Source organism: Lagopus leucura, unplaced genomic scaffold, assembly GCF_019238085.1.
Source record: "Lagopus leucura isolate 7727_CA_CO unplaced genomic scaffold, USGS_WTPT01 Super-Scaffold_100012, whole genome shotgun sequence".
NCBI lineage: Eukaryota > Metazoa > Chordata > Aves > Galliformes > Phasianidae > Lagopus > Lagopus leucura.
The window spans coordinates 9,182,218-9,207,948 of record NW_024962267.1 but is presented as its reverse complement, the minus strand read 5'-3'; the positions used below and the strand labels follow the sequence as shown (position 1 = coordinate 9,207,948).

The window sequence follows — 25,731 nt, the reverse complement described above, 5'->3', positions numbered from 1 at the left end:
TGTGGCAACTGCTGCTATCCTATCACACACAGTGACTACCACGTGTTACTTCCAACAGCTATAGCAATGAAGCGTATGCCACTGAATTTATTTAAGTATGTATGTAATGCAAATGCAAACTGTCAAATCTCTACCCAGTAAACACAAACTCACATTTGTTACCTATAAATCGATTGGCTGTTTCCCGACCCATTTTAAAGAAACCTGCTTTTTTTTGTGGTTGGGATCGCCTGCTGTTAGTTAAGCACAACTGTGACTCTGCTAGAAAGGTGGAAGAAAACTACACTGACTTCAGTGCCCACAGCTTCCTAGAGATCTTTCAGAGTTGATGAGGAAACCAGTACTTCTTAACAGTGCTTTTCTGATATTCATTTTTGCTAGGAGAGAAGTTACAAACCCACAAGTGAGTGACTTCATCCAACTAGGGCCCACAAACTTAACATAATCTCTTTTGTTTATGCCACACACTAAACAACGCATATTTCGATACTTCTGCTAAACAGCATTTGTTCTTGGCATGATTTTCAATTTCCACCCGCTCGTAAGAGCAGGTGTCTATCTACATCATTTCTCAACCCCAGGAATAAGGAAAGCACTTAGAAAGCATGTTAAAATCATCTTCCTAAAGGCAGGGGACAGTAATTTGATGTTCCATGGGCATCACAGAAAAAGAGACCACTTCTATAAATGCTACTGGAAACATGAACCGAGACAAAGCATTCAGAAGATATCAGACCTCAGTGTTTTCACTGACCAGAGACTGAATACTGGTAATCTTATTCCTTGGAGGCAGGTTTCAACACAAAAGGGAAATTAACATGTATCTGTGCACTGAGGTCTTCAAAAGAAAGAAGAAACACCAGAACAATGAAGCCACTCAGCCGTTTGGTGTATTTGCCATGGCTAATAGTAATGAGGTAGCGGGCAGAGTAAAGATAAAAGGCTAAAAGGTATAAAGGAATACTGTTAATCATTTCCAAAGCCACACAGACACGTAAAAATACCAGTACTCAAACTAATGAGTGTAAATTTAGGGAGGAATATCCGAGCACTTATCATATTTAGATTGATAACCTATTTGCAGTGACGCTCAAAGAAAGAGAATGACTTCTGCCTGTTCAGCTCTGGAGCCACAGCATGTCACTAAGTGCAAGAGACCTTTCAAGCTCCATAGCAAAGAGGTCAAAGCATCAGCACTGGTGCAGACAGTGGTATTTACAGAGAAAAGGAGGAAAAGATCAATTCCTTCCCCCCAGTCCCCTTTACTCTCCCTCTCCGAAGCAGCTGCTGCTCCAATGTTGCCATTGTACACTGCAGCATAAAATAACTGCCTCCTGCTTCTTTCCAAGTGAGGGACAGCAGAAAATGCCAAAGGAAGAAAACAGCACCTTATTCGGGCGAAGGGCTGCAGACAGTTTGCTTGTAATTTCGGTACTAACAATCCAGAACAATTAGCAATGGGCTTAGCGCTGCTTTGCTGCTGTTCCCCGGAGCTGCTCTGCCCAGCTCTCACCCAGCCGCTGTGCTGAGCTGCCCTGCGAGGAGGGGATGGGCTGCAGGCAGCCTCCCTGGGAGCAGCACAGAGGCAACCCAGGTCCCTTGGCCAGCAGCACACTCAGGGCACACGAGTGCTCAATTAAAGCGCTCTTTCAGCCAACTGAGCATTATGTATGTGACATCGACACAGAAAAAACCTCTCTCCCTGCAACCTCCCTCTCCACAGACAGAACACATTTTAAACCTGTTGCCATCCTTCTCAAGGTGTGCTGTTGCTTGCCTTTTCAATTGCTAGACTGTCCAACACTTACACTGGAAATATGTCCCATACTTTAACTTACAGAGCTGGTTGCACAATAATTGGTTTTCGTGCATTTTATGTAAATACCATAATGCTCATTTGCAGTTGACTTCCATTTACAAGGTAATAACCGTAACCAGGACTAAGTAGACATCAAAGCTTAAGGGCAGAAGTGTTTACAACAGATAAACTCCAGAGCTGAAGGACATTTTCCAGTTAATACCGGTTTGCGAAGAAATGCCCCTAAGATACTATTATGCTGAAAAAACCCACACTATTTAAGATTAAAATTTAAGTGAATGGAGAAATTAAACCATAAATATGGGTCATCAGAGACTAAACAATAAAATGTTTGAAGTGTTATAATACTAGCTGACTCTTGTTTCTCTTCACTGCTGCCAAGTCTCTGGAAGGAATGGGTTTCCGTCTCCCAGCATGAGGATTCAGCTGAGGACGTGACACTGGGGCAATGTCACAATGTCACACTGCCACAGCAGTAAGGAACTGGAGAGAAACAAGAAAGGAAAATTAATTGAAGGGGACACTTACTGCTGTACAAGTATGTTAAATCTATTCGACTTTTAGCACTTCCTAATGGTATTTCACACACAGTCCTCCTCCTTATTATAAGTTGCTTTTTTTTTTCTTCTTTGGTTCAGTTTGATTTGGCAAAAAAAAAAAAAAAAGAAGAAAAGAAAAGAAAAAGAAAAATGAAGGCAGCTACTTGTTTTGCAGGCATCTGGAGAGTATAAAATCTCTCATGCAATCACCTCCACTGCTTTCTAACAAATGGCCCCCAGACATCCAGGACATGTTAGTGATAACAGAAGATAACCACTGCACTTACCTGAAGCAACATCATTTCCTCACGTCCCTCTGTCCCAATGAAAGACCTCACTTTCTCTCTCAGATGCAGGCCACAACACAGTTAAAGACAAGTTACTTGTTCCATTCTTTATGAGCACCGCTCTCCATAAAACAGTCACAATTCTCCTAGACCATCCCAGGATCAATACAGGTACCTTGATCAATGCCAACAAATGATCTGTGCTACATGGCCTGCCAGAGAAACTGTTCATCAGCCCTTGCACACGTGAGCTCCGTGTGGTGCCAGGCCTCCTTCCAGGGATGGAAGGGCAGTCACAGAGGTCCAGAGTACATACTGACTTAACTACATCAGAAGAACTGAGCTGATGAAATAAGCATTTTCAGAGCATACAATGACGCCCTTGCATTACTTTCTTTACCAGTGGACTTATCATGGATTGAAAAGGCACATTTTAGAGATTGTAATCCACTGCACGCTCTGCACAGCTGTCAGACAATAACCACAATTATTCCCTTTTTATTCTGCATCCTGTTGCCCATTAAGCCATTTCCATCACATCCCTTCAGTCCTCCCAGTATTTTTGCTAGCACAACATTGAGTGATTTTCAGCTTCAACTGAAAACATCAACTCTTGGTTTTCTGTTGACCGTAAGCTCTGTTTCATGCTTCCGTCTATTCTTCTTGCCAGCAACAGTGCTTACTAAGTACCTGGATAACCTCTCACCAGCAGCATCTTGACCTTAGTAGCGAGCAATCTCCTGAGCTCTGTTTAAGAGCAGCTGGTTTATCCTGCTATTAGATGCTTGAACCCTCCACAAGTAGGTTTCCATTGACTCACTCCCAGGTCAGATTTGTGGCCCTGTTAGATCTTATGTTTTATGCTATTTATATCTTCTATTGAGAGCTAAGTTATTTCACTGAAACAAAAGAATTAAGTTGGACTGTGTGTTTCCATTGTAAGTTGAACAGTTGGGCTGCATGAGCACTGCACAGACTGAGGCACTTAGCCTGGATGCAAGCAGTTAAATTTGCAATGTTCTTAAAAAACAGTGCGACCAGAAGCCAATAACTTATCTCAACAAAGTGAAAAGTCAGGGAAGAGCTTGCTGTGAGCTCATGTCATCACTTGGAATTTGAATGTGTGGACGCTCACACACAAGTCTCAGTGTGTACAGACAAAATCCCACACCCTCATCTACTGATTGCTTTCACTAAACCAAGGCCATTTCTGCAGCGAAACCAAGAACCTTTTTCTTACATTTAACCAGTAGGAACTGAAAAAAAATCCTAAGAGATTTTTAAACTCACAGCTCTGGACAGAGAGTGAATTCGCTGAGGTCTGCAACAGATATTCACCTCACAGGAGCTACACAGCAAAGCCTGCACAAGGCAAAGTCATCAGGTCTTCCTCTGGAGCTTCCTGCATATCCTGAAGCTAGAAGCCAGTTAGGCACAATCATAGAAGCTCTGGGAAAACCAGCAGAGTGTTAACAAAAGAGCTGGGAACTGGGCTGGGAAAGGGAAAACAGAAGAAAAATACTTTCTTGGGACATGACTCGCTGGAAGAGTAAGCCTCACTATTGTGAGCAACATACGAACCTTCTGCTTGTTGTTCCTCTGCAGTCAGGGAAACAGGACTACACTAACATCTGTCATTTAACCTGAACTGCAGTACAGACTAAACCTGACTGGAAACGTACCTTTTTCTCCTTAATTAGAACAATTCTGCAAGGTGAATGATAGTCCAAGGAGACTCATACTGACTAGAAGACAATCTGAAGCAATGAAAAGCTGGGCACCTGGAAAACCTCAAAGTGTACGGGGGAGAACAGGCTACTCGAGAGCGGGGACACAGAATCACATCACATTTAACCATGTCCCTTACACTTTAATTAAAAAAAGACTTAGCAATTTTATTTAGGATTACCAAGTCCCAGAGGATTTTGCATTTCACTGCCTGCACTGCTACTAGACAACTATTAATTAGGAGGAGGAAAACGCACCACACGACACTACATCTATCCATCTATATAGCATATCCAGTAAGGTAGATTTCCTTGTTCAAGAAAAATAACCAAGTTACATCGCTTGCTTGCTAAATGGAAATACCACATGCCATTAGGGTTTGCACTTTAAGCATGCAAGTGACTGGCCTATAAACAAGATTTTAACAGCTTCTCTTTTGAACAGTTCTGACTGTTTAATTAATCTTCAGCCATTAAAATGCCACTTACGAAATCTTAATTTTGCACATTATCAGCTGGTTCACAAATAGCTATCTATGAGCAGAAGTGTAATGATCTTCCTCTCTCTTCCTTGGAGCTTACCAACCTTATAGTCAATTCTGGCTTCTTAATTAACCACACACACATTAGCATTTAAAATTAAATGGTGTTTTGTAGGAAAAAAAAAAAATATTATGTAGAGAAAAGTTAATACATACAAACGTTATTCTACCGCTGATTAACGGAACAAGTACAAGCTTTTGGTCAAACAACATCCTGCATAAGGCAGAATTTAGATCTCCTGCTAGGAAATATGCTATGGCAGGAACACATGCAAGGCCATATGATTTCATTCCAGCTGCATGGACGAGCTCATTTTGTCTTTATTTGTACATTTAAGAGGCTGACAACACCATCTGCATTTCACTCCGTATCCTCTGCTATGGTCTCATCTTCCAGTAACAGACCTGCTCTTTCTCCAGGGACCTATCTTTTGCATTTGCATTCAAACAACAGAAAGAATGGGACATTACCAATAAATAGGCAAAATTAACGTAAAATAACTCCATGCAATAATATATCACATAAGGAAAGACAGGGCTGGAGGGAAAAAAAAAAAAACAACTCCTCTGAATGCATATGAATGCTTAACACAGCTGCCAAAGCTCAGGCTCACCAGCATCTGCAGCAGGACAGTCACAAGGGAGTCATGGGAGTGCAGTATATAAAATTTTACACATCTGTCAATAAGTGAGGTGATCCAAACGCAAACCCTAGCAGGCAGGATGCATGTAGGCAGATTTGTGACTATTCCTAAAAGAATTTATTTCTGCTGAAGAATGCATGGCCTCAAACAAGCATGTACATATTACACAGCAGCAGCAACTCTGCTCTGGTAAAAATCTGACCCTGTCTTTCTGTTTAGATATGCTTCAAAACGCACAGGGTCACCTGAGTTCCATGAGAAATGAACGGTAGGGCTGGGCTCCCAAAGTTGGAAACATTTGGATGAGGAATTCCTGCGAAACAGCACTTTGAACTGTGTCTGGAAAGCAATTTATCTTGAATGCTAACAATACTTTTTTTTTTTTTTTTTTTTTTTTTCCTTTATAGCAAGGAAATGAAACTAAGGCTCATTTAAAAGCATCTCAGGTGGTCTAGTTACTCAGTATTTTCTCTAGTTAGCACAGTGAGCATGCAGTAGCCACTCATCGTTTCTGAGGAAGGAAACCAAAACAGTACCAGGTGCAGAGAACAGTACAACCTATGCCTGGATGGTTTTTTGATTGCCCTGCTTCCATGAGCAGGATTGCTCTGCTGAGCACACAGAAACCTCTAAACCTCTACTGTACCTGCCAATGCAGCTTTGAATTTAACAGTTGTCAGAAATATACCAGTCAGAAAAGAGTAAACTGCTAAACATTTGGGTTTTTTTGCTATAACACAAGAACAGCAAAGGATATTTAGAGATTACAGAGCCTCATTTCTAACTTGCCTTCAGAGTTTCCACCTTAAAGAGTAGCCATTCCTGAGCAGAAGACCATCCACTCCTATAGCAACAGGTTGCTGTTTCCTATTCAGTGATAGAAGATGCTGGAGATGGATTGTGAGCAATGCCCATGGTACACTGCACTGAGAAAAATTTAACTTCAGCATCTGGCTTACTAGAAGTATAGGGCCAAGACACACCTGGACAACCCTAACTTGTCCTTCTGAACAAAGCCTTGTCTGTGCAGTTCTGGATTCTGAAAGCCTTGCTCTCAACAGGACAGGAACTACCTATACAAGTATTTAGCTTGGCCTTCCGGAAAAAAAATACTGTTTGTTAAATTTTAAATGTCGTGACCCTTTTTGCTCTCCCTCAGGCTGACACCCAGCTTACACATAGCCTTTAGCTCTCAGCATACACACAGCAGTATGTGTCTGTGTCCTTCCCGGGCACGGCAGATCACTCAGTGCGCCTTGCCCCTCTGATGGGGGCACCTAAGGGTGAGCTGTGGGAAGCACACTTTGGGATCATTTTCCTCATTATCAACTTTGTATTTTGCTAGACTGTACTTTCTGGGAGAGAGCAATTTTTCCATGAGGAAACTTTTACTCTGAAATGAGGAAGATCCATTTTTTGATTAATTAATTAACATTGTTGAGTCTTACACGGTGGGATAAGATCTTCCACATAAGATCTTCCTTCCACAGTGGGACCTGACATAGCATCTCCAAAAACGGAAAAGTAGAGCAGACTGGGGCTTTGGGCTCTACTCCTATGCAATAGAACAGTTATTTCTTTCTTTCTTTCCTTTTGTTTTTTGATCTGCAACAAGATACAGTTCTGAAATGTATTCTTGCTAAACAGAAGAAAGCTGTATTCATTTTTGTCAGAACAGCACTTTGAAATTCCCCAAGATAAGACACATAAATAAATGAAGAATTATACTTGGCAATGAATTTGGCATCAGACTTTAAATGTTTCATAGTTCTGGGCTGAGCAAATAAGTTGAGCATGTCTTTAGAACCTTTCCGGAGATGTGCTCGGAGTGTTTGGATATACTTGGCAGCACCACGTTCAGGGGAGGAAAGAAAGAGGAAGTTGCTTATTCAAAACGTGAGAAAGGGTTACAACACGCGACATGCCTGACATTTAAGTGATAGAAGTGTTTTACATATGCTCTTTTGGCTTTGGTCTGACACCTAGACTCTGCCACAGTGCAACTTAGCACTGTCACGGTGCAGCCTTGATAACTCAACTCAGAGATGTGACTTCCCACTCCTTTTGGGAACATATGGGCTGCAGATCGCCCAGCCTCAGCATGAGCTGAGGGAGCGTACAGCGGCCACAGCGTAGCCCCTGTGAGCTCTTCAGCTGCACGAGGTGCCTTTGCAGGCTGCACCATCCTCCAGGGTGGCATTTGCATTTCTGAAAATTGTGGCTAATTAGAAATAAACAGAAAAATGCTTGATTTACAAAGGAATGTGTGATTCTGCTAGCTAATTTTTTTTTTACCATCTTAACATTCACAGAAAAGACTGATCATGCTAATGCTTTCAATATATTCATTAATAAGGACAATTTACATTTATGTAGCATCTCTCTTAGTTAAAAATCTCAAAGTTTTCAGCAAAATATACACAAAAAATTAAATCCATTTCACTGAATACAGTCATCGTTGGAATGAAAATCAGCAATTTTGGAACACCGCAGAAGAACATTACACAACAGATGAAAATAAGACAAAGCAAAATCCCCAAGAACTCAAGGCAAAAGAATCCCTGAGACGCCAGATACAATTGTAGGTAAAGAGGATGTTATTATGCAAACAGCATTGTGAACCGGGCCTGCGGTGCCCTAGGCAGTGGTGCTTGGAGGCAGCAGACATACTTCAGAATGATTAAAGGAATATTCTTCATACATGTGCAGCCTACTGCTTCTGCAACAGTGGGATCTCTGTGGGAGACTCTCCGTTTAAACTGGGCATCTGCTGAGAAGAATGAATAGGGGAGACTGGATGGAGTCTGGTGATGAGAAATGGAGAGGTGGGTAAGTATGTGAATTGTAAATGGCACATATCTGACCACTGAGCTTCCTTTTTTTTTTTTTCACAAATGGCCTCCACATTTTAAAAGCCATTTGTTACGTTAATACATTTTTCTGCAAAAATAAAATGAAATAAAAATGAACTTCTTTGAAATGATGAGTTTTAATTCTCTATCATAGTGACACATAACTAGAATTCCCAGACCAAAATGAAGTCATCTATTCTCTTTGTGTTCAAACCTCCTTCCATCCTAAACCTCATCTACTCTAAGCACTGATCAAGTCTGCACACACAGTATTATAAAGTCGAGAGTCAGAGGTAGGAAAAAAAGCCATCCATCTAAAGTAAAATTAATAGCAAAACTTGGAGAGAGCATGCATGCGTTAGCAGGACCAAAACATGAGCTATTACATGACAAATGCATTGATAAATGTTCAACCCTGCAAATGCAAAATAACTTTGGTTTGGTTAATAAGCATCCATTATAACTCTTTCCCATTATTCTGAGGCAGACAAGGCAGTTTTCATACTTGACCCTTGAAAGCAGATTTGGTTTTGTAATTAACATGTTATCCAGGGATTTTTCTTTCCACATCTCTCTTCTCCTTTCAGTACTCTCCCTCCAGCACAGAAAAGATTTCCTTGCCTGCAGTTGCTGCCACATTCAACAACTGCTGGCTGAGACCTCACAACACACTGCATAAATTCACTTCAAATTATTCAGGTTTGGCACATTTCTGCTGGTGAGTAACAACAACCTTTTTGTTTCTGAGACAAAGGAAACAAAGATTTAAAGAAAGAACAAAGGCAGCCTAATAAGAATCCCACATTTCCTACTTTTTCCTAATCTGGTTGAAGTCTCTACAAGCCTGAGAAATTCAACAAAGCTAAGTTGTTGTGGACTGTTTGTCTTTCAGTACAGAATCAACACAGATGGAACAGCCTTCCCAGCACGACTTCTGACCACAGGTCAGATATGAGGTAACTTTCTCTTCGCCTGTTAGAAGTTTTGGTTTTTGTTTTTCACTGAATTGTCGTATTTGAGGGTGCAATTACAGCTAAAGCCACACTAAGATCCAGGATCCTGACACTGAATCCAGACTTGGTTGGCATTTCAGTCATGTCCACACAACAAGACAAGAGCTCATTCAGTGCAGTTACAGCCACGATACAAGCAATCAAACAAAAGAGGCCAGAGGGAGAGAGTTGGGCACTTCTTTATACTGCGTGTAAAAACAAAGCATAAACCATACTTCCAAACTGATGACACGTTTAAAATGTTAAGCTATAAAGTCCCTGTTAAAACTGATACTAAGAAGCAACCTTTATGACAACGTTTTGCTTTCATGCTGAGTTACATCTCTACATATTTATTCTTGAGAAGTGTATGAATCTGAATTTGGGCTCCCTCCTGCTGGAAATTCCTTGGGTTTCCTGAGTTAGTGCGAACCAAGTTTCTGATCTCTTTGTGATACACAGATGCTCATACAACTCCACTGACAATCACCCCAAGCACTTTCTAGGAAAGCAAAACCCTTCTGATGGCAAAAATCTGTGATCCATGCCTCTAACTTCACCCTCTTTGCTCTCATGCAGCAGCAGAAGAGTTAATACGAAAGAAGAGAATCAGTAATGTCATTATGTTTGGAAAGATCTCTCTCATACTGTATTTAGGTGAAAAGAAAGAGAAATACTTGGCCCAATCCCTGCTACGCACTTAGATTTATGTCAAAAGTGTTTTATTACTATTTATAACAATGACTCAGTAGACATTTTTAAAGTACTATAATGCCACAAACTGAAAACACTCCTGTATCTGTGCTCTCCAAAATTAACAAGTGTTGTATCACATAGCACCGACTGAGGCTATGGTGAGACACTACAGATTGTAATATGAACTCAAAGCATAAACAATTCCTTAAGTCCCCCATGTCTTTCTCTGTCAGCTCTTCTTTTCACATACTTTTATATCTTGCCTACATACTCAGATGTTGGTTTGAAAAATCCAATTAATTGACACCATGATACTGCTAATGAAATCTTACATTCTTTCAGTCCCAAATTCCAGAAACACCTAGTTTTAAAACTACCATAACGGTAGGTAATCATCAGCTCAAAGGGAATGCTGTTCTCTTTTTAATCCAAGGAAAAACTTGACCATCTTTCTTTAATGCTATCAACCTGGAAGCTTGACAGTAAGGATTAAAAATTGCTCTTTCCTTCCCACTTGGTTATTGGAAAGGCTGTGAAAGGCAATCAGTCTTGTGAAGCCACACTTCACAGTCTGCATAAAAATGCCATGATTCCCAGTCCTCTCCCCAGTCTAATTGAAAGTGCATAATATCAAACAGCTGGGGGAAACTAAACTGTAAACATATGCAATATATCATGTTATCATACAAAACCTGTTACTAATAGGCATTTGATGATCAGCAGATTGAAAGGGATCTGAAACCAGAGATTATTTTTGCTGCAGTGTAAGAACTTTTCCCGAGCGAAAAAGGAAAAAAACACACTCTCAGCAGGGAAGGAATTGGACTGGAGTCTGTTCATTCATTCTGTTTGTGAAATATGGACTTTTTTTAATGATTTTTGTTTGACTGCTGACTAGCTCAGATGCTTTGGGGGCACTGCTGGAGCAAATCACAGTTTTGGTTAAGAGGAAATTCATGTCTTTCTAGTCAGTAAATACAGACGTTTAGAGCCTCCCTGTCCAGCCCACTCCCAAGCTATCATTGTTTCTAATGCCAGGTGGCAATATTACCTGTCACCAGGAACCTGCGGGTAGTGCTGCTTGTTTATTTTTGCATACAATCCTTCCAAGTGTTCCCTCTCCACTGGTGTTGAAGAAGAATCACGCGGATAAACGAAGGTTTCCGCGACTGCTGGAGATGATGGTCTGTAAATGCTTGCTGCTGGATAAGCCTCTCGGAAGTGGTTCACTCTGGCATAATTTGGATCTACCTCATCATCATCTATGTCGGGTCCTCCAGGACCAGTAGAATAATCAAGCAGGCCCCTCAGTTGCTTTTGACGTAACTCCTGATGCTTTGCTCCAATCCTAATAATGAAAAACAAAAAAACAAGTATGCAACTGGATCTGCTTCAACATCAACCACAGACACTGATTCATCACGTAAATATGGAGCACCAACTCCAAACCCAACTGCTTAGATCTTTCCGTACACTGTGAAACTGGTGCCAAATGAAACAGAATTGTTCACATGGAAATTTACCTCTCATAATCACCTTTGGAATCAAGGTGGTCATCATTCTGATGAAAAAAATAACGCTAATATGGTGGCTCTTCATAGCTCTATGTGTACATGCACGCACGTGTACAGTTTTAATTCTACACCTGCTCTCCGCTTCTGCAATTAATATACCTAACCCAATCCCAATAATTTTAATCTAAAGTAGCCAATACAATTATTGTTCCCCCTTGGCCAGTTGACTCACCACATTCTTAAAAATAAACTAACCTGTGAAAAGTGAATTAAATGTAAGCACGCATAGAGAGATGGCACAGCTGCCTCAAATCAAAGGGCCACAGTTAATTTGCTGAAGATTTAATTTTTTAATTTTATTTTGGATACATAGATGGGGAAATCATGCCTCATTATATGGGGGATAGGCAAAAAGTAAAACAGCAAAGAAATTAATAGAAACCTGACAGAGATGAATTGGTACATATAAGTGAATTAAAGACTATTACTGGCAGTACTCCACTGTGATAAAGCCTTAAGTGGTATTACAAAATGCTGCTGCTAATCAGAGCCATTGTGTAATCTCTTTAGAAAAGTAAAACATATTCAGGTAAACTTCAAACTCAGCTGATATTCAATGATTCAACATTAATTCTGGAGGAAAAAGAAGAAAATAGCATGCAACTTCTGCTAACTGCTCTGCTATTCTACAACACCGCATAATTAAATGCCACGAGATGGATCAAGCAGAATGATGATCACAGTACGTAATAAGTAGCATTTACAGAAAATAAAGACTTACTGAGGAAAAATGAAGAACAGAAGACTACAGAGACAGTGACTGACAGAAGAATTCAGCATTTTTCTGCTGACTGTAAACGCTGGCACAGGTTGCCCATCCCTGAGACAACCAAGGCCAGGCTGGACTGGTCTCTGAGCACCTGAACAAGCTGTAGATGCCCCTGTTTATTGCAGGGGTGTGAGACCAGATGACTTTTAAAGGTCCTTCCCAACTCACATGATTCTATGACTATCTGAAGTACCGCAGCACTGTAGAAGAAACAGTATAATTTGTACTACAGAAGAGTAAGTACAAGTTGCTTTTCTACACGTATGCCTGAGTACATTAAGGTGCATCATGCAGGCTTTCTAGTTAGACCACTCCCTTATTTGTGGTAGGATATATCTAGTGAGGATACTAAATAAAAGGATAGCATTTTAATACCTAAAATGTAGTCATGCTTTACAGTGGTATGAGCCTGCAAATGATACAGGGCCCTTGGCATAAGGGGTGCCCACCATCTACTCTGCCTTTCCTCACTGGAGCAGATCACCTTTCTCCTCTCTCAATATCTTCTTAAAAAGACTAGGAGAGACAACAACATCTTCATAACACAACATTTCTGCTTTTCTTCAAACTCTCCATCTCTGCCCAACAAGTTCATATTTCACTTTTTCTTAAAGTTTCATTAAGGGTAATCAGAAGGCCTGAATGCAATCTACTACAATAATTCTTAGACATTAAATAAGAAGAACATAAGCTATAATCCATCTATATCCTTAACACCTCCCAAGATTCTACAGTTAGGCTACCTATGAATTCCTCAGAATTTCTCCCTTTTTCTACTCGGAGTTTCTCTCCTCTGCATAGTCCCCTTCTTCCACACCTTTCGCCCTATTCCTCTGTTGCTTCAGGTTTTCATGCCACACACAATCCCCGCTTTGCATTCAAATGTTGGCCCAGGTCAGGCACTAGCAGCGAGAGCAGCCTCACACAGGTGATTCAGTATCTTGCAGCCATCACAGGCTTCAAAAACGTGCCTTTGATGCTGCACAATTCTTGCTCTATTTGCAAGGGAGATTTTCCAGCAGAATCTTTTGGAGGGCACAGTCTGGTGTCAGTGTGTGATAAATTCAGTTAGCAAGGCACTTCTTTCATTTTACTTCTGATTGCTCTGGCTCAGTTGGATGATGGCTTCTTGAGATGGTGAGAGCTTAACAGCATTCACAGAAAGGTGGGACATGCGACTTACCCTTGGCAAAACTATTGGTGACACTGGTGTATTCCTTGGTAAATGTCCTACTTTTATTCAGAAAACAACAGGCAATAGTAGGGAGAGAAAAATCAACATGGAGGAGCTGTATATGAAACCACGAGCTAAAAAGTAGTGGTCAGCATTCCTCTCTGTCTAAACCACAAACTATTGCTAGCAAATCAGCAATCGCTAAAAAGCAGCTGAAAGCATGTAAAAGCCTTTATCCTCAAAGGGTTTGTGAATAAAGATAAAAGAGAAATTTTACAGCAGGGTTTGGTGGAGAGAGTCAGCCTGCCCATGTCTGTGTGTAAAAAAACATGAAAAAACGCACTCACCATTCACATAAAGAAATGTGGGGCAAAGTTAACTCCTGATCCATATGTGCAAAAGCCATTTGTTGCAGGTACTTCAACACCTGAAAGCACTCATTTGTGCTACAGCAACAGGGGTGGATTTCTACTGCAAATATGGCCTCAGACATCAATGAAGCAGGGAGGGAGGTCTGTGCTGCTCATTTCCATCTTTTATACATAAACAGACTTCAAGAGAAACCCTCTTGCAGAAGGATTAATATTTTACATGTCCCACATGGGATGACATTAGAAATGTAAAAATCTATCTATCTTTGTTTAAGAAGTTCACACAAATAACTGTTAGCTCCTGCACCCAACAATTCTATGTTTGGTAGCAGCTCTTGCTTCTCGTTATCCTGCTCTTCATCTACTAAAATTCACAGAGCACTTTGAGATTTTCTATCTTTCAAAGCAAGTTTGAGGAAGATTACTTGAATGTTCTTAAAAATACGGAAAACTGGTGAGCTTCAGTCCCTGTCAGTAATCAAAAAGCCTAACAGAGCTCAGTGCAGGAATATATCAGCTGAGTTACAAGTTCCAGTCACAGCAGGGAATTTTACAGACCTGTATGGGATGACATGGTGAAGAAAAAGAGGATGTTGTAGGAATGGTCTTTTCACACACCAGTGCAGAAGGCACGGCACACATTCACAAAGAGAGTCACTGCAGCTTCTCAGAAAACGTGAAGACACAACATTCCTTGGACATATACATCATCTATCCCTAGGTATTTAAGACGTATTTGAAAGCTAAAGAGTTGTGCAGCACAGCAACACCGTGTGATTCTTGCTTTCATATCTGACACTGAGAGCAATTTGTCCTGCTATCAGTACTGGTCTATCCAACACAAGAAAAGCTGGAATTAGGTCATCTCAATTTTCTTTTGTTCCTGTGAATAAGCCTATCTTCTTCAACTTCTCCTTGTGAATGCAACCTCCAATCACTTCCACTATTGTAAACTGAACCTTCCTGGGAACAATTATTTCCATCTGATACTATACTGACCAGTCAATACCAGGTGATGTGAAATTTTTCATGATCAATGTTTCATCTTTTCAACATGGCTATTACAACTGCATTAATATTTTGTTTCCTTCTTACTCTTCTGCACAAATCCATAAAGTTTGCTCCATGATCTCATTTTTCACTTCAATCCAAATGCTCAAATACACAGAAATGAACTGCTGGACAACTGATTCTTTTTTTCCTTCTTGCTATTCCCTAGCTTCCCAGGCCTTCTATTACGTTTCTCACTTTGGAAGTTGTTTTGAAGAGCTTGACTGCACTTCAGCATCATGATTTTTGCCCATTCTTAATGCAATCTTTTCTACAGCACATCCCAGTAGATGTAGCATAAAAAAAGTGAATATATTGTTCCTTCCATTGTTCCCATGAAGCTCTGCCAATCCTGTTAAGCAGACTTCTGCTATATCCCATTCTATTCCTTTCACGTTGCACCTTCCTCCCTATCTGAAAAAGCATTATCTTTACTTCCCACCACAAAAATAAAGAAAATTCTTCTAAATCAACACAATTTTCATAGCAACCAGCTTACAGTTACTCAGAGCAAACAACAATCGCACGAGAGTCCAAGAGTTGAAAGCACAGGATGGGTCTGGTAAAACAACTGGTGCAAATTTGTGACAAAAGATAAAATGTCACTCAGCACCATGATGCTGGCAGCGAAACCAGAGATGAGGAGAGGCACAGGTCACCATCTGAGCAATTTAGTGTACCACTGAAGTTTGTACAAACTTCCTGATGAGAGAATGGGAAAAAGGCCTCTCAGAATGAAGGGAAGTTAACTATATTTCCTTTCGGTATCCCATATCAATCCTGCTCGCTCTCTTCCGCCACCTGAACATCATGCTCTCCACTTAAATCATGGCATGGCAACTACATCAACTTCCCTTAGCTGCGTTTCTGTAAAAACACAACCTCTGCACACAAGCAGCCAGAAAATAAGCAGCAGAAGTGCTGCATCAAGCAATGCCCTTTTATTTCCTGTGACCCACCTTCTCCTCAACAGCATCCAACACACATCCTATCTTTATCTTTTTTGTCTCCTTTGAGACCCGCTATCGCTTTCTATAAAACAAATCATTTCAACAAAAAATTCTAATGAGATAAAATATATAACCTCAATAAAATGATAGGTTTCACTTTCAAAATATGTTGCATCCTACTTTTTCGGATTCAAATGAAGACAGGATTCTATAAACCTCATGTGCTCCTGAAAGTGAGGCATGGTATTCTGAAAGCACTCAAGTAACGTTTGGTAGCACATTCCCAGAAGTAGAAATCAAGAAAATGCTCTCATTTACCTTTAATCTTCCTGTCTGACATATCCACAGATATCATATACACAGATTTCTCATGTGTTACCACATGAAAAGACACACACACCCAGAATGCAACAGCTATAAAGGGGTTAAGAGCCCAAGCAGCAAGCAAATCCTTCCAGCTGGGCTCAAAGCTCAGACACACCACTGAGTTACTGTGGCTTAACAAGTTATTGTGTTTCTGCTGAGCTACTGTCAGTGACCACATATGCATTCACTGCCTGTGACAAACACAACCTAAAGTGCTTTACCCTAACATCACTGACAGAGACATTGACAAGCAAAAGATGGCTAGAAGCCAGCATCTCACACAGAGAAAGGGATAGGGATCACCTCAAGAAAATAAAATAACAAACAAACAAAACAAACAAAAAAACCTGAGCAGAAGACACTTTAGGAGCACATCCAGAAATGCTTTCAGAATGGAATGAGAGGGTTGGAAAAAGCCATGGCAGATGTTCCTCATCTCTTGGCCCACCAGGCAGAGGCTGTTTTGGGACCAGGATACAAGAAAATGCTGAAGCTTTGAAAACCAATGGACTAGGTACATTTGTCATTTCCAGATGCCCCATCCAGCTTCAGTAGTGATCTGCCAGTTCTTTTTTTGCTCGTTATTTACTGAAGTAGCAGCAGCTTTTCCAATACTTTCTGCTAAGCTGTTACAGCTTCAGCTTTATCCGTTGTTTAATACAAGTATGAAATACCTAAGCAATTACTTTTTAACAGATGAAGGGTCACCCCCACCCCCTGTGGCTGGAAACAGACTATTCTCTGTTTGTATCTCAAGATCAGGTAAAAAACTGATTAGCACAACATCGGTTTACATAGCATGTAAACCCAACGCTGTCAGTAAGCCCCTGTGTAAAAGCTGTGCTGCTGCAGAAAGGTTGCCCTTATGTTTGAGGGCAGAGAGGATGCTCAAGTTGTTCAAGGAGCCCAAGAAGGCAGCAATACACAATTTTCTTCTGACTTTTCATGGAAAACATAAAGGTGATAAAGGTGACATAACTTTTTTTTTTTTTTTTAATGAATAAACCATGCACTATGTGCTTAGTCCTGAGCACAGCACAAAGAATGACATGGTTTGAGCCCCAAGGTGCCCATCTAAGTAGTCAAACACCACAAAGGGAAAGAAAATACACTTGCTGACCAAACAGTGTATTTCACAACAGCAAAATACCGAGTGGTTCAGAAACCTCATTTAGTCCTTCAGATGAATACAACATTTCTTGTGTGGCAGATTCAAAGGAAAAGACTTTGGGGAAGAGCAAATACATACATGAATAAGCAAGTTGCTGGCTAAGTCAATGAATGATATTCCTAGGAGGGAAGGAAGAATAACAACAACAGATAAAAGATGCAACAGAAGCAGGACAGGAGCCATAGGTCTTTTAGGACAGTTTCTATTCTGTTCACAAAAGGAAGAGCAGGTAACGAGCGTGTGTACAAGCAGTCTGAGGTGTACCTAAACTCTTAAAAAGGACCTGGTCTTTAAGTGCTTTAAAATCACTGAGATATTCAACATTTTTCCACTCGCTTGGTTGCTCCTTGTAAACAGCAGAATGCAAGCTGCTCTACTTCTTTTTTCCCTGCTCATGTGACTACCCCCCGAGATCTACATATCACAATGATTACTCAATTTACATCTGATTTAGTATCTTAATACTTCAACTGTGATTTTACATAACATTTCTGCTTTTGTCTCTCATTTACCTAATTCATACGTACATTGAGTAACGGGCTGTCTAGAGGAAAGCAACCTATTTCTGCAGGAGGTCACTTAGATTTCCATTGGGTTTAATATTTTAATTTCTTTCTAGCTGCTAGCAAAATATATTTTGGTAACTAAAATACTATATTTTCATTCATTTACATAATAGTGGACTGAATACATCCTGCCTTCAGATATTCATAAACCATCATCACTGATGGGAACGGATATATTTTCCTTGAATATCTGAGGAAATAGTTTCAGTACAGTGTGTTGTTTTTTTTTTTTATTTCATAATCCTTTTCAGGCAGATATGGCCTATAATGACGTTAACAATCTGATTCAAACCTGCATCTTTTATCAGGAAAAGACTCATTCGTATTTTTTCAATCATAATCCAGGAAAACTTTAGAGGCAGTCGTATAGCTAAATACAACAAAATAAAATAAAAATCCACCTCTTGCCAGTAAACTGAAGACATTAGATATTGTTTGAGTTCGCATCTGATTTAGCATTATCTTTCAGGACATTCTGACAAAAACACCTTTCCCATGGGCTTTGCAAATGTTTCTTCATTCTATCTCATTCTACCATGAGCAACCTCTCCCTCATGATTAGTATTAGTAATTGTAAATAAGAACAGAAATCGTCTCAGAAGTGAAAAAAACATCTTACAAATTCAAAGAAATAGGAGACCAACTCTGCCTAAACAGACAGATCTTGCAACAAGCATTACCTTGTCCAGTGATCAAACCACCTGAGTTAAAACACTGCCTGTCCTGGAAAACTATCCTACATCTCTCATGCAATGCTGAGTTGACCAGGGAAGCAGCCCTTGGAGGGCTACATGCAAAAAATTATGAGGGAGATAAACATTATGGTCAATGTAGTCTAAGTTTATGCTCAATTGAAGAAGAAATGTAGTCCTTTTGTACTACAAAGTGATGATTTTGCTGATGACCAAGTGTGAGCTTTGGATAGAGTAAACAGGTACCTTAATGTTCTTCCTTTTATTTCAGTGGTGACAGGGCACGATTACCCACTCACACAGGATCCTGCCCTCTAAAGAAAGTCTTGGCTCTAATGAGGTCAGTGCATTTCTGCCTGTGAATTTCAATGAGAGCAGGACATGTATATTAAATGCTGTATTTTACTTATGTAATTTTCTCTACTTGTAACTGTTCTGTATTATTTTCTGAAGTACCATTTAAAAAAAAAAAAAAAAGAATAGAGGGAACTCTCTGAAGGTTTCCCTGCTCAGTAGGAAGCCTTTAAAAAAGCCAAGCTCCTCTTTCAAGGAGGCCTTCCATCTGCAGGAACTTCACAGAATGTAAGTTGCAGATCTAACTCTCTACACTGATATAAAGGAATTCTCAGGCTGCTGTAAATTGTACTTCTCAGTAAACAAAAAAAAAAATAATAGGTGAGTCACTGTGTACATCATATCCAAGGAAGCACAGTGGGGTCTTTGCTATGTAAGTACTCTGCACGTCAAACGCTAGCCATTGTGCAACACTGAGTTCCAATAAAATGTCTCTCATATAATGTGAATTTTAATGCAGATTCATGTTTGCCAAGCCCAGAACCTACCCACTACCTTCTGTTCTGAATTGACTCACCCGCATGTAGCCTGTCACTCCATGGGATCAATGCTAATTCACGGTCCTCAAATCACATGGGACGTGGGACTGCAACATGTCCCCATGAGCTTAAATCTAGTACATAAAATTAACTTATAAGGAGGATGTGATGACGCAGGGACTGGCACAGAGTTCAGCTTCAACCATACAAATCACTAAGCCACACACCTCTACTGACACCTAAGCCAGCTGGCTTTAGATCTATGTCACGTTCTTTGTTCCCCAGTAATCAAAAGCCAAGCAGAAATGCATATGAGGCTACATTAAGCTTCAACATGCTGAAGAGGTGTGTAAGAAATGCATCTCAAGGGATTATACTCCCTTACTACCTCTGAGGAAAAAGATGGATTTTTAAATTAATTAATTTATTTTTAATACTGTAACAACATAATGTACTTAAAATATAGGAGAAAGTGAGGTAGGGAAGATAGAAGTGGAATACTTTCTATGCTTTGACCAGGAAAATAATCAAGAATACTACAGGATAGATTTATCTTATGGTAATCTGTTTTCTTTTTAAGAGATTTCCATGTTTCCATTCTGTGTGTTTGCTTCCCATCCATTTTAATAATATTATCTTTTTTGCTAGAACAAATAATTATGAAAATAGAATGAAAAAACAGAGATTTTTTTGCTAGAAAGAATGACTTGATTTTGTTTCCAATGACCAAAATATAAGCAGTGTCAGGAATGGAAACCATACCAATTGCACTCAAAGCCACAGTTACCTCCATGACAAGACATCGAACTAATCATTACAGAGACATTCCACAGATAAGCAGAGAGCCTTATACTCTCAGAAAAACTATGGGAAGATGGAATGAGAGACATCGGTCTGTGAATTCATCCACTGCCATGACTAGCTCAGGCCCAGCAATTGCTGCAGTGCGTATCAAAGACCTTGTGACCTGTTAACACTAGTATTAAGAAAAATACCACTACGATGCTAAGACACTAATGCCCACAGGAGACAAAATGTTGATTTGACGTACCACGAGAGCACAGCATCCAAAACCACATGCAGTAACATACCTGACAGCAGACCCAGAAGGATGACCACCACCTTCCGAGTCCCCAGGCCTCCGTCTTTAACAAGACCTCATGCATTTGCACAACCTGCTTCCTTCTGAATTAAATCTTAGTGGTAGAAGAAGGAAACTTAGCTCCACACGATAGCATATCCCTGGTACATTTCTTTATTCTGTACTTACAACACCAAACCTGGAATCCATTGAACAGAATCTCCCTGTTCATGAAGAGGAACATTCCCTGCCTGTCAGTCTGGGCTTCACAGGTTGTTTCTAATTAACAGTTCTGGACTAGATAGCAGAATCCAGCTTTGACCCAGCAGAGAAAGCTTCAAGATTTTTAGTAATTTTGGTTTGTTTGCTATGGAGAATTACATGCCCAGACTTCCTGTCTGCCCCTCCATCCCTGCGAGTTGTAATCTCTTCTTTTCTTTCTTCCTGCTGGTAAGGGAATCCAAGAACAGGAATTCTGTGTTGTGGCATTACTTCAAAGTGCTTGCCAAAGACTGTCATGATAGGCTGTCATAAATCACAAACAGAAGGCAAGGCATGAAATGCAGCTTCCAAGTCATTCTTAAGCCCTTATTGATTTTGGGGTAGACCAAGAGCTGACCTACATTCAGTCCTGCATCATAGAATTCCTTAGGCCAAAGTGATCTGCCTCCCAGAAACCTTTCCATTACCAGACTGGCTAGTACACCCACCAGTTTTACTGCATTCATGGTATTTCAAACAGCTGTATCTCTGTTTCACTGTATCATGTTTAAAAACATCAAGCCATCACACCTCACCCATACAGAAAAGCCCCACATTGGTATGTTTCTTCAGGAGTGAGGCAGGCTGCTGCTGCTGCGCTGCTGAGCCTTCTGTCAGGTGGGCACAGCTGGTAGGATGTGGTCTCTGGAGCAAAGGGAAAGCAGTGCCGCAGTGAAGGGCAAGCCAAGGACACTAGGATGAGACTTTGGGTGTAATTTAGAAGGCATGGCTTTGACATCTGGAAATGCTATATCCAGCAGTTTCCTATACCTGGAATAGTATTGTGATACTTGGAGAAAAAGACTGATTTCATGTGCCATTTTGCAGACCTCAATGTACTTGATGTAGGACAGTCTGGGATCAACACTCGGGCTAATGTTTTCAGACAAATGTCCTCCAGCAGTAGATTAGCCAAGTAAAGAAACCTCAAACCTCTATTTGATTCTAAATGCCACATCACAACCTGTCAGAGGCAGGTGAGAGCCATCTACCTCAGCTATTCATAACCTCACATCAGCCTCTTAGCGTTCAGTGGTAGGTTTTTATTACACGCTCTGGTATGCAGAGCAGCAGCAGATCTAAAATGAGAATCATTCAGAATCAATGGGGATGGGATTAATCTGTCCTCCTGTCCGGTGCAAGTGTTGCCACAGTAATAAACAGAAATCTGATAACTTCATACTGTCAGCACAAAATGAAACTATGACCTTGACCTGTGCAACATCATCCACTAACTTTTTCATAACTTCAACATACCATACTACACGGCTATGATCTAATAAGAATCTAAAAGTAATTAACTGGAATTTTTGAAAACTGAAGCTTTAATCAAATATGTATTCTTATCAGGGTTGCAAGCCAGCAATAAATTAGGACATTTAAAAAACTGGGATCCAATCCAATCCGTGATCTGATCAGGGTTCAATGGTTATAATAAATTGGGAGTATTAAAACTGGGATCACATCCAACACTTTATTTTGCCTAAACCACAGGACCTAGCTGTGCTGCAAAGTCAGGCATTCTCAATGGACAGATACGCCTTGTTGGATTAACCCTTCATAAATAATGATGCACAAGCTCAGGAGCCCCAAAAACACGTGGCTTAGCACAGAGCTGAATGGTGAGAGCAGCGATTACCAACGTTTTCTCAGAGATCACAGAACCACAAGCAGCTATAATAATACTTTCAGACCTTGCAAGTCTATAACGCAGGCACAAAAACTACGTGGTGGTGGTAACAATTTGTGTGTGTTATGAGCGCAACCTGCAACGTACCACATATTTAAAAATCATAACTTCTGTTGCTGTGAATTTCAACTTCTGATTCAAAACAATTTGGCTTCTGTACCTCACAGCCATGCCTGCAACTATTCTTGTTTCCATTTCCATTTCCAGTAACACACGAATTGTTTGTAATTAAATATAATGAAGCAAATGCTAACAGAAAGAAATGGAACGAGCTTCACTCACAACTATTCTCTCATATAGGAATGGTCTCTAAATGTTTTTGTTTCTGTAAGATGCATTCCCTTCGTACAGGGATCTTACAGCTGCAAAATTAAATCTCTGTTTGCCAAATATCAAAAACATATGTATTGATTTTTCTAACTATGGGAACAGGCAACAAGCCCCAGAGCTGATAACACAAGAGAAGCTCTCGTCAATTTCTGGAAGGTTTCCGAAAAGTAAAGGAAACTCAATCTTTAATACAAAAACTGGAACCATTTAATTTTAACCAAACTTGAGAGGCTCTGTAACTTAAGCATTTAGTTCAGACATTCAGAAAGTCTTGGCCAGATGTTCCTCCTGCATCTCTAACATTCCATGCAACAACTTAATACTATTTAAAAAGTTCCTCAATTAATTCTAATAATGGAGTACAAAACCAAGACCGATTAACAAAACCACTACACCATTACACCAGTGAACAAGTGAAGAGTATAATTTTTTTACACAGGGTGCCTCTGCATTCACCAACTCGTGCTCTGATTAAGATCACCTCTTGTTCAGTAAGGTGCCTTATTTTGTGACATTGAATAAAATGTGAATGAATGTGAAGGAAATGTTCAACTCTGCTGGAAGAGAGACTTCGGTCTCAGCAGGACTGTTCCAGCAAAATAATCTTACACAGGAAAAAAATACTTCTATTTCAATTTATAGTCACTTTATTTGCATTTGAAAGGCAAACAAATTATTACATATAAAACTCAATTGCCTAATATATTTTTCTAGCTTGTTTTACAATGATTTTCAGACTTTGTAAAACTTAAAGGCAACCCCAAATCTTGCTTGGAAGGAAAGAAAAAAAGGGATCTCTTCCAGTGTTTAATAATGTGGAGAACATCTTGTTGTTAAAATGATAGATTCTGAGTAATTTATATGAAACACACTAAAAATACAGATTTGAGTCAGCTTGATCAAAATAAACCACAGGCATAGCATTTGCTTTTCCCTTTTATGGGCAGATTCTAGACCTTTGGAGCACATGCTTTATTACAGCCAAACTCTTTGAAGCATGAACAAAATAATGAGTTTATTTAAAATAGGGCCTCACTCCAAGGAACCACTTGACCGGTGTCAGGGAGGACAAACCACCACCTCAAAGAACTGTATCATACATCAAGTCAGTCCTCCTGAACTACCTGTTCCATGAAGTTCTGACTTTCTCTGGTATAGTTTCAATGGTACTGCATTGCTGTGGCACAGGGAAAAGCTGAGGGAGGTACGGAGGGGAGGAGAAAACTGTGAAATTCAGAGGAGGTGCTGACTTCTTATTCAATTGGACACAGATAAAGCTATTACTAAACAAGGAATGCCTAACATCCTAAATTCCATTTAACCACTTGTAGCCTGTAAAAGTAGCAGTCATATAATAAAGCACTGCCTTTGCAATGAAAGGCCTGGGGCTGAGGTCTGGAACAAATTCCTGGCCTGACAGGGACTTTTTAGGAACCTGGACAAGCAGCTGCACTGCCTGCACATCAGATTCCCACTCTTGGGGCACATTTTTTTCTGCCAGATTTTGTCTCTGCTACTCCAACTGTATGTTCACAGGGTCAGGCACAAGCTTCCCTAACAGCAAGGAGCACAATGAGACCTTCATCTTGGTTGGGATTGCTAAGGAATACAAGCAGTAAAAAAAGCAGTAAAAAATGATGATGATAATGATGGGAGTATTTTTAGCACAGGATGCAGAGTTGCTCCAGAGAAGTGCAGCTACAAGGCAGTACAGAGAGCTGTGCTGAGAAGTGAGAATCAGAAAATGTGAGAAAGAAATAAGAATTGCTAGGCTGGAGAAATACTCAATTAACTTTAACTTTCTTAGGTTCAAATCTGAAACTTGGTGACCCGTAAAAGGTTGTCCAAGCAAACCTATGCAGTGGACCAATGTGCAGCAAGTCCAGTCCTTCTGAGAAGCATCTGCACTAGAGAGTAAGTGCTGTATGCTCTGTCTGCATACGCCTACTAGCTCTAACACATTCTGGATGTGTCAGACTTGTTGCACAGAGAAAGAATGGTACAGTGTATGTGCAAGCATTAAATCCAGCCTACTCTGAGTATGATGGACTTATGTTTCTGCAGCTCACCTACATAAGATCTGATGCTTCCTGTCAAAGACAGAGTCACTGGGTTTGTACCATGTAGCCAACCCAAAATCACGTAGAGATCAAATCTGACATTTCTGCAAGTCTGTAAGTCTTGTCAAAGTGTCTGGAACAAAGCTTCATCCAAGAAAATAGAAAATTATGTCAGGCCTATCCCTAGAATTCCATGAGATATTATTGTTGTCTATACAATGCCCAACCAAAAAAACCTTCCCAAAACTCTGAGAGATGATTTACTCCCGTACACCGAAAATAGTACTTCCTTTTGAAAAATATTTCTCAGCTGAGATCTTGGAACAGTATTCCGTTTTCTGGAGATCTGCCAAGCAACCTCACAAAACCATGCAAGCTCCACAGCTGCTAAGATGCTGAAACACACTTGATCATTAATCCTGTCACACCCAGTCCAGAAATCAATTACTCTGACCACTTCCACTAATGCCCAAAAATGAACAGCTCAGCCTCTAAAAAATTGTCAGGTGAAAAATCTTACGTATGTCTTAGTATGACAAATTCTGAAATATTTATGCAGTCAGCATTTAAGAAAACTGAAGTTTAAGCAAAATAACTTTAAAACTGTAGTAAATAGATGGAGTATCTGAACAAAGATTACCTAGCTAATCTTGAAAAGGTAAAATCAGGTATGTGTTTAAACAAACTCTAAAAAG

At 40.2% G+C, this 25,731-nt stretch overlaps 1 protein-coding gene across 1 annotated transcript in view; it reads right to left on the bottom strand.

The window, feature by feature from the left end:
• Nucleotides 1-25,731, bottom strand: part of PARD3B (par-3 family cell polarity regulator beta) — a 371,446-nt gene that overhangs the window by 63,797 nt on the left and 281,918 nt on the right. The window contains exon 20 of the mRNA XM_042874585.1: nt 11,150-11,446. Within this exon, the coding sequence (XP_042730519.1) occupies nt 11,150-11,446 (297 nt within the window). The remainder of the gene's footprint in view (nt 1-11,149; nt 11,447-25,731) is intronic.